The sequence below is a fragment of the Dermochelys coriacea genome, chromosome 3, assembly GCF_009764565.3.
Source record: "Dermochelys coriacea isolate rDerCor1 chromosome 3, rDerCor1.pri.v4, whole genome shotgun sequence".
In the NCBI taxonomy this organism is placed as follows: Eukaryota; Metazoa; Chordata; order Testudines; family Dermochelyidae; genus Dermochelys; species Dermochelys coriacea.
In genome coordinates this window covers 186368938-186385058 of record NC_050070.1, presented here as the reverse complement: position 1 = coordinate 186385058, position 16121 = coordinate 186368938, and the positions used below count along the sequence as shown (strand labels likewise).

The 16121-nt window shown below is 41.1% G+C and overlaps 1 protein-coding gene across 11 annotated transcripts in view; it reads left to right on the top strand.

Annotated features, from left to right (window-relative positions):
* The window catches only part of CCDC88A (coiled-coil domain containing 88A), a 354197-nt gene that overhangs the window by 314927 nt on the left and 23149 nt on the right, over window positions 1-16121 (top strand). For all 11 annotated transcript variants that reach the window (XM_038395536.2, XM_043512327.1, XM_043512326.1 and 8 more), the window contains 3 exons: window positions 4120-4265; window positions 4966-5058; window positions 5281-5495. In XM_038395536.2, the coding sequence (XP_038251464.1) occupies window positions 4120-4265; window positions 4966-5058; window positions 5281-5495 (454 nt within the window). The remainder of the gene's footprint in view (window positions 1-4119; window positions 4266-4965; window positions 5059-5280; window positions 5496-16121) is intronic.

Below are 16121 nucleotides of genomic sequence, written 5' to 3'. Positions count from 1 at the left end.
CTGCCGGAAAACACATGCATGGCATTTGGTCTTAATAGCCACTCCGAGACCTGGCAAACTTGTTACTGCATAGGGCTGTTTAGGGCAGGGGTGGGCAAACTTTTTGGCCTCAGGGGCACATTGGGGTATGTAAATTGTATGGTGGGCCATGAATGCTCACGAAATTGGGGGTAGGGGTGCGGGAGGAGGTGAGGGCTCCAGCTGGGGTTGCAGCCAGAAATGAGGAGTTCAAGGTGCAGGAGGGGGCTCTGGGTTGGGGGGCGTGAAGGCTCTGGGGTGGGGCTGGGGATGAGGGGTTTGGGGTACAGGAGGGGGCTCCAGGCTGGGACAGAGGGATTTGGAGGGTGGGAGGGGGATCAGGAATGGGGCAGGCTGTTGGGGCATGGGGGGGTGAGGGCTCTGAGGTGGGGCTGGGGATGAGGGGTTTGGGGTACAAGAGGGGGCTCTGGGCTGGGATTGAGGGGTTTGGAGGGTGGAGGAGGATCAGTGGCAGGAGATTGGGGGGGCGCTCAGGGGTGCAGGCTCCAGGCGGTGCTTACTGCAAGCAGCTCCCAGAAGCATGTCCCCCATCCGGTTCTGAGGCACAGCCAGATGGCTCTGCGCGCTGCCCTGTCCACAGGCGCTACCCCTGCAGCTCCCATTGGCTGGGAACTGTAGCCAATGGGAGCTGCGAGGGTGGCACCTGTGGGCGGGCCAGCACGCAAAGCCGCCTGGACATGCCTCCGCATACTATGTAGGAGCCGGAGGTGGGTCATGCTGGCTGCTTTCTGGGAGCCACGCAGACCGGGGCAAGCACCTGACCCCACTCCCCAGCTGGAGCTGAGGGCCAGATTAAATGGTCTGACAGGCCGGATGTGGCCCGTGGGCCGTAGTTTGCCCACCCCTGGTTTAGGGCATTGCTTTTAGTTGCCTCTCTGGTCACTGGATTACATCAGTGTTGCAAAATACAGTTGTGACCAGATAAAACAGGTTGTTGTTAGACAGAAGGAAAAGGTGAGTGATAGGAAAGAGAAGCAATAAAGTGGAGAAGAAAAAGGACATACTGGGGGGGACAGGGGATAAGACAGTGTCACATCCCAGGTGGTGATTGGGATTTAGCTGGAGCCAGTAAAGGTGGAGGTGGCAATGTCATCTGGATCCCCCTGTCTCTGACCCACTCTGGTCAGGACATCTCTTGGGTTTAGGATGACAAAGGCCCAACAATGACACAATGGATCCTGAGGTCCCAGGAGATGGTAGAGTGGAAGCCATGATGGTGAAGATTGCTCCTTTCCTGTCCACTCATCTCCCAGCCAGCAGTTGCCTCCTGCTAATTTTTTTTCCCCAAGTCTTTTCTTTTTAAAAACCTCAAAAGGGAGTGATGAGTGGAATAACCCATGCCCTTGTTATTTTGTTCATCAATTAATCTTATTTCTGACACATCAGTTTTGGTCCATTGATTTCTGATTCCACATTTCTCTTGTTTACTAGGCATGATTTTAACCCAGTCTTTGAAAGTAGGCCTTTTTTGTGTGGACTAATTTAGTCTTTCTGTCTCTCTTTTTACCTTTTTCCATCAACATTTCTTGTTACAGTTTATTGTGATATTTTATAAACTTTAACTCGCTTCTCACAGTTGAGCTCATCATAATTAAGGTAAATTTGGAGACCCAAATATTACAACACTATGTTACTCCCTTGTACTGTCACACAAGATAGGCCACAGTTTAGCTTTTTATTACTGCAAGCAAGATGTGACTGGACTGAAAAACTATTATGGGATATAGTTCCTTCTCAGTGTCATTACATCATATTCATTATATCCATGGAGACAAAATTCCACTTCATCTTAGCAGGTATTGTGGAATTATTTTAAAGAGTCTATTGGTGATAGTGAGCATGCCGTGTATAGAGAAATAAATAGATAGTAATTCAGTTTAATTCCGAATAGAAATTAAGAAATCACCAGGAGATCAGAACATTAAAAAATGCAGGTTTCTGAGAGTCACTGTAAATGTTGGTACTGCAAACTTTTAAATGTAGCTCTATGAACTTTTTTGGCTGTGTTAACTTTGCAAGGTGCTAGACAATTTTCTTGACTAAATATAGGTGATATGTTAGAAAAATGGAACTCTAGTACAAATTTTAAGATTATAAAATACTTTTCAAATATTTTTTTCCTGGATTTTGACTTCTCTTTCAGTCCAACATATTTGGGTTTGTGTTTCTTTTCCTGTAAATACCAGAGGCCATTCAGACTTGTCCATGGGCTCTGAAGATGGGTCCTTGTCTCCTTCTAGGCATATAGATAGATTCTCTGTGTACATAGTATAAATAGAGTGGCAGTTCAGTGTTTTTACCTTTGTTCATTAGCATCCTGGCTTTTAAAACTTATTTAGATACATCAGTGAGCAAAATCTTTTCCTAGCCCAGTGGTTTCAAACTTTTGTACTGGTGACCCCTTTCACATACCAAGCCTCTGAATGCGACCACCCTTATAAATGAAAAAACACTTTTTAATATATTTAACACCATTATAAATGCTGGAGGCAAAGCAGGGTTTGGGGCGGAGTCTGACAGCTTGCGATCCCCCATGTAATAACCTCGCGACCCCCTCAGGGGTCCCGACTCCCAGTTTGAGAACCCCTAGCCTAGCCTAGACTAGTCCCTTGGGAATCAAAATTTCCTGAGGCTTTGTTTCCTGGTGCTCTCAGGAGCTGCAGAAGAGCTATGCCATAGCTGTTCAAAATCTGTGGACCCTTTCTTACCAGGAGAAGGGGGCTCAAAAGTCTAGATGGCCATGTTGGAGCCTTTCACTCCCTATGCACAGGTCAAGACTTCTCCAAAGAAACCTCAATAAAGAAAGGTCATCTTCTTCAATACTGGACTGAGCACACTGGACCCTCCTCACCAAACAGAGATTCTTCAATGCTGAATCCAAAAATTCCCCAACCTCCAGTCCAATCCATATTTTTTAAAAAAAAGAAGCTCCCTACATAAGTAGGCAATTGAATCAGTAGGCAAGGAGTCTGGCCTGCTTATCTGAATCTCCTTCACAAAAGGAGGATTTGCACTTTAACACTCTTTAATACTGGAGAATAATGAGTACGGGGGCAAAAAGCTGCCTTCTCCCCCACATCTGCTCCATTTCCCCCATAGTCCTATAAACCTTAAGTCACAGGGGAGCTGTGGGGAGACAGGTCTGTAAGAAAAGGAACAGATCCTCTGTTGATGAAAATCAATCTTCTAAAATCAAAAATAAAGTAAAAGTAAAAGACAAAAAAGCCCATCTCCATAGTAGGGGAACTCTCAGCTTCACAGCATAATCCCTAACTAGAGAATTCGGAAAGGTTCTTGGTCTTAGATATGTTTGACACTATGAGGAGGAAAGAAGTGGCTACCAGAGAAAGAAGACAAGCAAGCTAAATCTTCTATCCAAAATCAAGTTGTCTCCCTGCAATTCCTCATTCAAGGACATCATTAGAGAAGAATGGGAAACACCCAACAATAGGAAAGACTTAGTCATCAAGTCCAGAAATTATGCATTATAGTACAACCCAGAGCTTTCTTCTTCATCTTCTCTATAGTTAATGCAGCAGTAGCATCGCTGGCAAAAGACACCATTTCCTGCTGTGAATGGTCTTTTTCCCCAAAAAGATCCTGCAGAAAGGATAATTGAAACTATCCACCGAAGGAACTTTAAAGCTTCTTCAGCTTCTCTTAGTGTCTGCTTGGCAATAAGCTATTTCAGGGCCACAGTGTTCTGCTGCAACAACTTAATAATACCCTTAAAACTCATCTCAAAAACAGAGGAAATTTGTTTATTGTTATTTTTGTAACGTATATCCTGGTATTCACTGTCAAGAGTTTAGGTCAAAAATAATTTCTTGACTCCTGTATTAGTAAGATATTTTTCTATTACAATTATGATTGCTCTGCTAGTTAAAGTGAATCCAGCCAATTAACAAAATATTAAAATGTTAAAAGAAACATTTCTGAGTTGATTTATTTGATCTTGCTTTGTCTTTTGCCTGAGTTACTGAAGCCTTTGTGGGTCCTGCTTATATTTTCTAGATAAGCCTGTAAACCAGGCAGCGTGCTCAGTTTTATATTAAGTCCTGTTTTGTACATTTTTAACAGTTGCTTAGCCAGCTTAAAGGAAATCTGGAGGAAGAAAACAGACATCTACTTGATCAAATTCAGACATTAATGCTACAGAATAGAACATTACTGGAGCAGAATATGGAAAGCAAGGATCTTTTCCACGTTGAACAAAGACAGTACATGTAGGTATACCAAAAATTATGAAACCGCTGTTCAGAAATATGACAACGGCAAGCTTACAAATTTAAAAAAACACCTTCTACTGACTGATACATTAAATAATACTTTCATACCCTATTTTCTTGTATTTTTTCTTCAAAAATAACTAAATTAATTGCATTATATATGAATTGCTGATAATCACAACCAGAAATGTTGATTTTTAAAAACTAAAAAAATTAAAAATACGTGGTTTTTATGGTATGTGGATCTACTGAAAAAAATTATTTATTCCTCCTTCCACTTCAAACAAGCATCCCAGAGGCCTTTAAATATTCTGTTGCTTTTTCCAGCAAAGAATTTTTGCTTCCTTTAGCAGTAAAAAGATAGTGTTTTTAAATACTACTTTATTGTATCTTATATGTGCATGCTGTGTTCATAAAGTACAGCATTACATTATATTTAAGACTGTAAATGGCCCATGAAAATCTTTAAAATGTATTCATTTAGATATATCTTTGCATCATATTTTCGGTATTTCTCTTTCTTCCTCTTTATTACTTAGAGACCTCTGTTTCTTGGCAATTTTTATGCTGTTCCCGCTTATTCTTAGGTGAAAGAGAGTCTGCTCTCAGATACCTAAAAACACAAAGAAACATGTAATATTATATAAATATATACATAACTGCTAAAATAGCAATTTTGATTAATTTCTATTTACAGTGACAAGTTAAATGAATTGAGACGACAAAAGGAGAAATTAGAGGAGAAGATTATGGATCAGTATAAATTTTATGAGCCATCCCCCCCCAGAAGGTACTGCTTGAATATATTTTATGAAAATGAGTATAACCAGAAATTTAAATAAGCTAAGGACCCAGTTGTGCCCCTAATTGAAGTTGATGGTAATTGACTTCCATGGGAGCAGAGCATGCCCACATATTGTAGTTAAACATGCACACAAATATTTTTTAAATTATGCATTTTATAAAGTAATGAATTATAAATGCATTAATGGATTTAATTTTATTATAACAGAAGGGGCAATTGGATTACTCTAAAAATGAGGAAATTGATAAAATCTAAGAAAGATGTTAACCGCGAGCGTTTGAAGTCTCTGACTCTTACACCTACCCATTCGGAGTCCAGCGAAGGATTTCTTCAGCTACCCCATCACGACAGTCAAGATAGTTCCTCAGTGGGCTCAAACTCTCTTGAAGATGGCCAGACACTGGGAACCAAAAAGAGCAGTAGTGAGTAATTACAAAATGATTTTAGTTTGAAATACTGTTTGGTTAAGTATATTTCCAAGATGTGGTAAAAACTTCAAAACTACTTAAGAAAGAACAAGTCAGTTGGAAATCTTTAAGTAATGTTAAGAGCTCCCAAGGCCTATAATCTTTAGGTCAAGGACAAAACTCCCATTGACTTCAGTGGTGCAGGTTCAGACCCTGCCTAGAGTATATATGGATAGATGTCCTATTTTAGCATTTCAGTAAATGTAATTAAATACATTAAAAGGAATTTATAGTGTATCAGGGATGCAGAATTAGGTAGGGTTATTGGATCAGAATAATGGCATTTAGCCTGCCAGAACTTCAAATGGAAGGTCAGATGGCACTGCTCCTCTCTCTCTAATCCACCTCCTTCCGCTTTGTTTGTTTTCTCTCATTCCCATGAGACTCCTACCCTCCTCGAGTGCCTCTCCATATTGTGTCCATACTAACAACCATTAGCTGCTAAAAGATCATGTGTCTCTTAAACCTCATGGTGATGGGTTTTGGCAACAATATAATAGAGAATAGAAAGAGCTGTGGAGCAATATAAGTAGTTAGAAGTACACAGATCACTACTGATCCTAGAGATAGGCAGAGCTACGGAAAGAAATAACTGATAAGTTCCTGACGCAGGAGGAATTGACGTTTACCAGACATTAACTGTTACCCTGAATGAGCCACTTTGTCCTAGCTGTTAGGATTCACATAGCCTAGAGTATTTTATGCAACCTTTACTTGTTTCTTTTGTTGTTCATCAATAATTTAAGTCATGAAATTTCCAGTGGCAGGTAATTATTTTTTTGCCATTACATTCTTTGTTAAACAAGTTGCATTATTGATTAATTAATATATTTATTACCAGTGAGATATTGATGGTACATATAAAGCATCAATGTACCCTTATATTATAATTCATACCTTTTAAAGTTTAATATCTAAGTGACTTCAGAATATACAAGGTGAAAATTTGGTATTCCAGTATTCATCCCAGGTGAGGATTTCCTTTATTTAAAAAAAAAAATCTCACATGATGGTTTTTGATTTTGGCTCTTAGTGTGCAAACTTAATAACATTTTAAAAAACAATAATAAATTCTGTATTATTTCACATACTTTTGGGAAAATTAAAAGTAGAGCATGAGAGAATCTGGAAGAGTCTGTCTTTGGATTCTGTGCCAATGCATCTAGGGACAATCTTGCTGAAAAGAAGTGCTTGAAATTCCTAATTTCTTAAAAGGAGTTGGCTATAAAAGGTTATGTGACCCTTTGAAAAGAAGCAATTTGAAACCTGATGCAGATTAAAATAATTACAACCCTTTCCTTGCCTATATAAATACTGGATTTTTTAAATTTTGCTTGTCTTCATTCATTTTGTCCTCACTACAAGGATTAGTCTCCCCTCAAATGTGGTGCTATCAAGAGTTACTTGTGCATAACAAGAGAGGACCTTAACTAGACTAAATCTTTCATAAATCCATTAACGATAAAAACAGGCCCTAGTTTAAGAAGACCAGGATCTTCAAAGCAATGACTAGTTGCTAAGAGGGCTTTTATCTTGTATCTTAATAAAATAACACCATTCCATAGATAATCCCCCATATTATTTCTGGTTTATGGTGACAGGATTATGGAACAAAATATTTCCGATATTTCTTATAAATGCTTGTCAAAAGGATTAGATCCTTTTTACAAAAATGCTGTGTGATAATGGGGAATCAGATCCCTGAATGTTGCAGTTTTGGAAATATACAGAGTTGCTACCTGGATTGCAGTCATTATTTTTACACAGCATCACTGTTGGCCTGGCCTTATGATCTGATGCCCAGTCTAGGAGAGTATGTCAACAATAGTCATTATTCAGTTAAATAATCCTCTTCATTCCCATTTCCTTAGGAATTCGTTACTCTTTGTGAATCTCCAAGAGTGGGAACCTGTACCAACAATCCTCAAAGAGGATTTACTCATCTATAACTGGAGTTCTTTGAATAGATATATCCATACATCCCACCTTTCATCCCCATTTTGTGGGGTCTATTGCAGGGGTGGGCAAACTTTTTGGCCTGAGGGCCACATTGGGGTATGTAAATTGTATGGTAGGCCATGAATGCTCATGAAATTGGGGTAGGGGTGCGGGAGGAGGTGAGGGCTCCAGCTGGGGGTGTGGCCAGAAATGAGGAGTTCAGGGTATGGGAGGGGGCTCCGGGTTGTGGGGTCTGAGGGCTCTGGGGTGGGGCTGAGGATGAGGGGCTTGGGATGCAGGAGCGGGCTCTGGGCTGGGATCGAGGGGTTCGGAGGGTGGGAGGGTGATCAGGGATGAGGCAGGGGATTGGGGCGTAGGTTGGGGGATGGGAGTCCAGGCTCCAGGCAGCGGTTACTGAAAGCAGCTCCCGGAAGCATATACCCACTCTGGCTCCGAGGCATGGCCAGGAGGCTCTGTGCGCTGTCCTGTCCACAGGCAACACTCCTACAGCTCCCATTGGCTGGGATCTACTGCGGATCTACTGGGATCTACAGTACAGTAACCTGGAGCAGTAGGTTCCATGGCTGAGGGTTAACCTCAATGTCATAATGTATAGAGCCTCAGGTTCACCTAGGATCCCTCGCTGTCCAGGGCTTTCCACTCCTCTCAGATTGTTTTATTCTGTAAACCTACTAAGAACTACAACTTGAGATCCTCAAATCCACTTTTATTCCTATGAAGTGGGGATCCTGGCTTTATTGAGTAATGTTGGCTCAACTAACTTTCTGAGGTTCAAAAGATTCATAAATCTTTTCCATGAAAAAGAGCTTTTGAAAAATCTGTCAAAATGAATATCTGTCCTCTCAACTGCTATCTTTTCCTAGGCCCTTGTTGGCTTCAGAAGATTGTGAAGATGAAGAGGCTTCAGGTAGATAACCCTTCTCAAGAGGGAGAATCACCATCTTCCTCATTTCTGGATTAATCTTAGGCTTTAATGTCAGTCTCTCCACCTCTCCTCATGAGAGTTGCTGAAGCTCTGAATCTAGAGGCAGAACTCTCCTATTCTTTATTATGGAGGCACTGATCATAGTTTCATAACTAAGGTTGCGTTCTGTTTTGCGCTTACAGCAGCGATTCATCCATTTTGTTGTATATGAAAAATAGAGTACATCTTCCACAAACTTTCGGCACTTATTCTTTAAATATAGATACTATTTTTTTTAGAATTTACAAGTAAATCCGTTAATTATTTTATGAGTTAAAATTAATTTTAAATTGGGTCCTTTAAGAAATGTAGCATTGGTGTCATTTTCTTTATCTAAAACTATCTTAATAATGGAATAACACAGATTCTTCAAAATTTCCTCTATATACAGTAGTTAAAATTCATTGAAATCTTGTGTATAGGCTTTATTTGAAAAAAATGTTGTAATTAAGTTATTAACAACCATTGTATTTAATTGTTATGATTGTATAAGCTAAAGACATGATATCAGGGTTCCTTCCCCACTCTGAACTCTAGGGTACAGATGTGGGGACCCGCATGAAAGACCCCTAAGATTATTCTTACTAGTTTAGGTTAAAAACTTCCCCAAGGTACAAACTTTACCTTGGCCTTGAACAGTATGCTGCCACAACCAAGCGTTTTAAACAAAGAACACGGAAAGAGACCACTTGGAGACGTCTTTCCCCAAAATATCCCTCCAAACCCTACACCCCCTTTCCTGGGGAAGGCTTGATAATAATCCTCACCAGTTGGTACAGGTGAACATAGACCCAAACCCTTGGATCTTAAGAACAATGAAAAATCAATCAGGTTCTTAAAAGAAGAATTTTAATTAAAGAAAAGATAAAAGAATCACCTTTGTAAAATCAGGATGGAAAATACTTTACAGGGTATTCAGATTCAAAACACAGAGAATCCCCCTCTGGGAAAAACCTTAAAGTTACAGAAAACAGGAATAAACCTCCTTCTTAACACAGGGAAAATTCATATAAAACAAAAGATAAACTAATCCACCTTGCCTGCCTTACCTACACTGGTTGCAATATTGGAGACTTGGATTAGGATGGGTTGGAAAAGATGGATTTCTGTCTGGCCTCTCTCAGTCCCAAGAGAGAACAAACACATAAACAAAGAGCACAAACAAAAGCCTTCCACCCACTCCCCCAAAGATTTGAAAGTATCTTGTTCCCTTATTGCTCCTTTGGATCAGGTGCCAGCCAGGTTAGCTGAGCTTCTTAACCCTTTACAGGTAACAGGATGTTGCCTCTGGTCAGGAGGGATTTTATAGCACTGTATACAGAAAGGTGGTTACCCTTCCCTTTATATTTATGACACGTGGTCAGGTCAACAGCTAAAGTAGCTTTTACCGTGGCTGTTTTGGTATCAGAGATAATTCAATTAGGGTGACTGTGTCCGGTTTTCGACTGGAACATCCAGTCGAAAAGCCTGGTGGCTCCGATCAGGACCACTGACCAGACCGTTAAAAGTCCGGTCAGCGGTGCTGCAGTGCTAGGCTAGTCCCTACCTGTCCTGGGGCACCACACTGCACCCTGGAAGTGTCCAGCAGGTCCGGCTCCTAGGCAGGAGGGCCATGGGGCTCTGCACGCTTCCCCCGCCCTGAGCACCAGCTCTGCACTCCCATTGGCCAGTTCCCGGCCAATGGGAGCTGTGGGGACAGTGCCTGCGGGTGAGAGCAATGCCTGCAGCACCTCCTGCTCCTCCCACCCCACCTACTAGCGCTGGACCTGCTGGCCGCTTCCAGTGCACGTGCAACAGTATGTCAAGACAGGCAGACAGCCTGCCTTAGGCCCCCCCACACTGTGCCACTTCCCAGGAGTCGTGCGAGGTAAGCCTGCACCCCAACCCCCTGCCTCAACCCACAGCCCCCTCCCGCACTCCAGATCCCTCACTCCCCCAAGCCTGGAGCCCCCTCCTGCACCTCAAATCCCTCATCCCCAACCCCACACCATGAACGCCTCATCCCCGGCTCCAGCCCAGAGCCCTCATCCCCTCCCACAGCCCCCTCCCACACTCAGAATCCCTCAGCTCCACCCACCAGCCTGGAGCTCCCTCCTGCACCCAAACTCCTCATCCCCAGCCCTGAGCCCGTACCCCCTCCTGGTCCCCAAGTACTTGTCCCAGCCCAGTGAATGTGAGTGAGAGTGGGGGAGAGCAGGGAATGTAGTGAGAGGGGTGGGGCCTCAGGGAAGGGGCAGAGCTAGGGTGTTCGGTTTTGTGCGATTAGAAAGTTGGCAATCCTAAATTCAGTCAATGACCATCCTTCCTCTTCAACTAATTTGCTTACACCACTTCCGTTCTTTGTAATGACTCAGGAGTTCTTATTGGAAGATTACCTTGCCCAGGTGTTCCTGGCTGCCTGCTAGCCTTGGTCATCAGTGCCTAAAAGGTTTCCTGTAGTTCTGCTTCATTGGCTCCACTGTGCACCAAGGCAGCCTGGCCAGGAGAACTGAGACAGGAACGTAGGGGAAGCTCTTGAAGTGCAGAGACATCAGGACTTGGGGATTCAGTGTCTAGACCTACCCCTCCTTTCACTCCTAACTTTACAAATGATGAGCGTGCTTCCTCAGCTAGAGAATAATGTGTCATGGCTGTCGCAAACTTCTCGAAAGTATTTGCCTCTACTAAACAGCATGACTTCTGTCTTTCTCAGGTTCAGCATCAACTTCAAGGTGTTCTTTATCCGTGAGTTCCTCACCCAAGCACTGGACTAGCTTGGTGACTGTGTTGTCATAAATTATGAAAAATAGATATAGTTCATTGTCTTTTTGACAATTTTTTAATGTAACAGCCTGGAAATGTAGTTCTTCCAATTGGATTTAAGAACAGTGGCAACCACTGTAATGTTGTTCTTGTCTTTGCGGCTAAAATCCTCTGCCTTACTCATGAGGGGGCTACAAAAGGCAATAGAAGATATGATCTCTGAGGACCCCAAATTGTTCAGCATCAAAACAGATGCACTACATTAAAGTTGCCAGGACATGTTTAAAAACTTTTGACCACTACTTCGTCTGCCAAGAAAAGCACTTCCACTTGCACATACCAGTCACAAGGATTTTTCAGGCAATGCTTCAGCCCTATGCCACGCATAGCAACAATCATGTGATTCCAACAAGAAGAGCAGATTCTACCAAAGGACAGATTTGATATCTGCTTTAGTGAGCTAAGCACCATCAGTATCTGCAGCTAAATCTCACATTTTGTAGGTTAGCTGAGGGCCACAAGCCAACCCTTTTTGTGGATCTGTTTCTTAGAGACCAAGAATCACCATGAAGTTAAGATAACTGTTGTCTTAACTGTAATTATTTACTTGTTACTGTATACTTTTTGTAGTATGAACACAGGTTTTATAAAACACATAATTAAAGGTAATTTCTTGTCAGTTTGGATGAAAAACAAAATGCAGTTAGAAACAACCACAATAAAATTAACTCAATAAGAAAAAAGAGGAAGTGTTTGTCATGGGATTCAGGTGGTAGTCCAGACCAGTAAAGGATTTTGTCACCACCTGCCCTGTAACTCTGGGTGCCTCACAGCTCTTTGGTGCTGTAGCTCCCAACCTGGGCCGCTCATAAGCAGCCTGCCACTATGAATATCTGTATATAGCAGCAGCCCTGAGTCCAGCAGCCTGATGTCAGCAGCCTGCCAGCAACACACCAGTCACACTCTATCTTCAACCAGCCTGGGTTACAACCAGCAAGATGACCCCAACACACTCCCCATTCCAAATTTCCCAAAAACTGTGTGCCCTGAAATGTTCAGCCCTTTCCTGGACAGCTCAGAGAAATAATAATGTTCAATACTCCTGTAAAGAGAAAAAACTACATCATGGTTTATTAACTTAGCTTGGGTAAATGCATCCTTCCTTTTAAACACAGCATTGAGTTGGTTTATAGTAAAATAAAACAGATTTATTAACAATAGGACATAGATTAAGTGATGCTAAGTATAAGCAATAAAGTTAGAAAGGGCTACAAGCAAATAAAAGTGAAAACATGCATCTAAAAGTCTAAAACCTAATCTAGCAAGATACAGTCTTTGTTCAAGCTAGTTTCTCTACCTATAGTCATTCTTTTTCCCAGCCACGGCCGTTTTTTCCCCAGTCAGGACCTTCCACAAAAGTACAAGGTGCTTGCTTCCCATGTCATCTTAGGTGAAAGATCTTTGCCTCAGCAGATTTCTCACATATCTTCAGTTCCAGAGACTTCAACCCTGCTTGGTTGAAGGACATATTTTTCTTAGCTTGGAAGAGCTCTGGCCTCTCGTATTTGTCTAGTGATGGATGCCCAAGAGGGCTTCTCTCCTTGCTTATATCTTCCAAAATTCAATTAATTGTTTTCAAGAGGCAGAATGATCTCATGGTGTCTTTCTCTTCCTCTGGGCTTCTCATCCCCCTGTACGATTTCTATGTAAATGGGGTTTCCATTGTTTCTGATTCCACCATGCTTAATTAATAAATGTGGCATTCCCTCCTGTCTGGAGAGACTGTACAGCCCAATATCAATGAGTATCCATAATTCCTTATATAGTGGTAATGCATACAATTCACAGTGATATCAATCACCAGTGTGTCATAGGCTTTCAGAAAAGAACTCACTCTGTACCAGTGATACTCAGACCTCAGTGGTTTAGGAGCCAAATTAGCAATCAGCGTTACCCAAAAGAGCCATAGTAGTATAAATTACTTATTTCATTTAATCTCTCTCTCTCTCTCTCTGTGTGTGTCTGTGTCTGTGTCTGTGATTCAATTCACAGCAAAACAACTGACCAAGTATTCTGCAATTGGTTAATAACATAGTAAAAGCATCCTGATTGGTTAATAACTTAGATTGGGTAATAATTAAATCACACTGTGTTTAAAAAGGTGCTGCAAAGAGCCGCAAGGAGGCACATTAAAGAGCCACTTGCAGCTGCCAAGCCTAAGTCTGAGTGTAACACTTTTCTAATACAGTACAGTAATATTGTACACAATCAGTTTGATTCAATTGCTTATCACTAGAGGTTCAGCCTCTCTATCTTTATAGACCTGTAAACATTGCCATGTATTCTTTGAAAAGTAAAACCCAGATCAAGCTTCTTTCTACCAACCACCATGCTGTCTTCTGCCCCACTTGTTAGTGTGAGATTTGCTTCCACCCCTCATTAGCTAGATGGATCTGTTTACATGATATGTAAATACATTGTATGCAGTGGTATTGTAGCCCTGTCAGTCTCAGGATATGAGACACACAAGGTGGGTAAGGTAATATCTTTTATTGGACCAACATATGTTATATATCTCTCAGCAACAGAAGTTGGTCCAATAAAAGATTCATATCTCCCACCTTGTCTTTCTAATGTAAAGACATTCTCATTGTCTTTCAAAGTACTTTGGAAGTAACTCCCAGATGGAGAAAACATATTCCTTTGTCTAGTGCAGTCCTGTTTACCAACTCTCCCTGGAATACCTGGTTTACACTCACTTTAGTCATAACTTCAGCATATATTCATCACTCTTAATACCCACCCCATACATACATCACACAAGAATATTAATGATCAGTGAGTTATTAGTTTTCAAAAGACACTTCACAAGGCATATTTTGTTCAAACAGTGTGTAGGATGTGAATACAGAGAGTGCTTATTGTCACAGTGTGTTCCTCATTTCATTGTCACTAATGCTAAAACTAGTTATTTATACTTCATTTGTCACAAAAGCAAGAAATAAGCTTCATACTGGTGCATGCGTTCTTTTGGCAGACAGTGAAATAAAAGTGTATCCTTTCACGGAGCTAGACAGACAACATATCTTGTTTATGAAGGCTTTAATGATCACTCAACTTACTGTAGCCAATCAGTGTCCATTTTCACATTGCTTTCAGCTCATTCCCTCCTGATTATTGAAAGCAGCTGTGTTTATTGAGCTGAACGAAGGTCAGAAAAGCTTAGTTTATGTTTGAGTACCTACCGGTATATCTACGCAATCAGCAAGCTAAAGATTAACATGCATTAAGTGTACTTGTCTCCTATATGAGAAACACGTATATTGACTGGTGTGTGTTCCCTTTATGTCTCCCTACCCTTCCCCATCCAAAGGTATGAACAGTTGACTTATATTAAGGATGAGCAGCTTCTCTCTAATCTAGTACCATTGTACTTTAGAACTATGAATATTCTCTGTATGTTGATCATTTTGCAGTGTTTCTCAACCTTTTTGATAGCAGGGACTGGCTTGCTGCCTTCCTAAACTGTGTCAGGGAAATCTCAGGGTCCAAGGACTGATTGTTGAGAAACACTGAGTTAAAGCATATGAGACTATACCAGATTTAATCAGTAATGGAAGTTGTAGAATATAGCTTTTGTTTTACTGTAATATTTTAGTGCTAAATTGATGGAGCCATGTTGCAGCAGGACTCTCTGGAGGAAATCTAGCTGAATCAAACATACATCCTCCTAGGTCTCTTGGGGTGTGCATGCTGCAGCAGGAGCTCCACCACATTTCAAAGTGGTATACTGTACACGTCCCCCCGTGCTGAGTGCAAAAGGTGGAGGGGAAGCAGTGTGATAACCCACTTTCAGTCAGGTACTCCTCCTTTGGAAAGGATACCACCAGTGCTTGCAATCCTCCACAGTATTATGGCTGGCTGTTGTACTTGAGTGCAACGGGATGCTTACATTTTCTCCCAACTTGCACTCTTGCCTTTATTTACAAAAGGAATGTTTTGATACATAAAATTTTACTTATCAATGTCCATTTAAGTAGTTGAAGTTATACTATTTCTAATATTGTTAATCCAGCTGTGCAAAATTCTATTTGTCTGTTCACTTGGGGCCAGGGAATTTTTTTTTGACAGGCTAGTAATTTTTTTTATTACACCATAATTATGGCTAAGTAGCATTTATTTGGTCTGGTACAATTTCATGGTGGTTTTGCATGGCTGTATTAATTCTAACATGCAATAGTTCTAATAATAAAGCAGTCTGAGAAATACTGCATAATGGCGATACTAGAAATTGGACATTTTGATTTTTTCTGTTGAACCACCATTTTCATCAAACTAAAAAGAAATATAACAAAATATAGGGTATATTTCCCCTTTTTGTTCAGAGAAATACCGAAGGAGCAGATGTGTCTAAAAATACAGAAAAATCCATGTGCATGCATATTAAATGGCTATGTAACAGGCCATTGGTTCAACAAATTTGAGGCAAATGACAAGACAGAAAACCTGTAGATTGTGATGTTGGGTAGCATGCAAATGAAGCAGGGGCCTGGGCATTTGTAAGAAATCTATGATTTCTGAGCTGCCTTCTGTCAAAGATGAAGCCCTTGCATCTCCATTGTTTGCATGTTGCTCCTGTATGCTTGGCAGTCTGCTGACAAGTTTATATGATGCTACATGAAGACACAGATGTCCACTATTAACAAGTTACTGCTGCACTGCACTCCAACCTAAGGACAGGAGTAACATGTGACTTTTTTCTAATTGTAATAATTAATATAATTTTAATGTTCTTTTTGCAGATGTTACATGTATTATTTTAATTTTTCTGACTCCCTAAAATGTCATAACCATATCCCCATTTTTGTTTGTTTTTTCTTTGTTTTTTTGGGTTGTCAGGAGGAGGTGTTAATCTT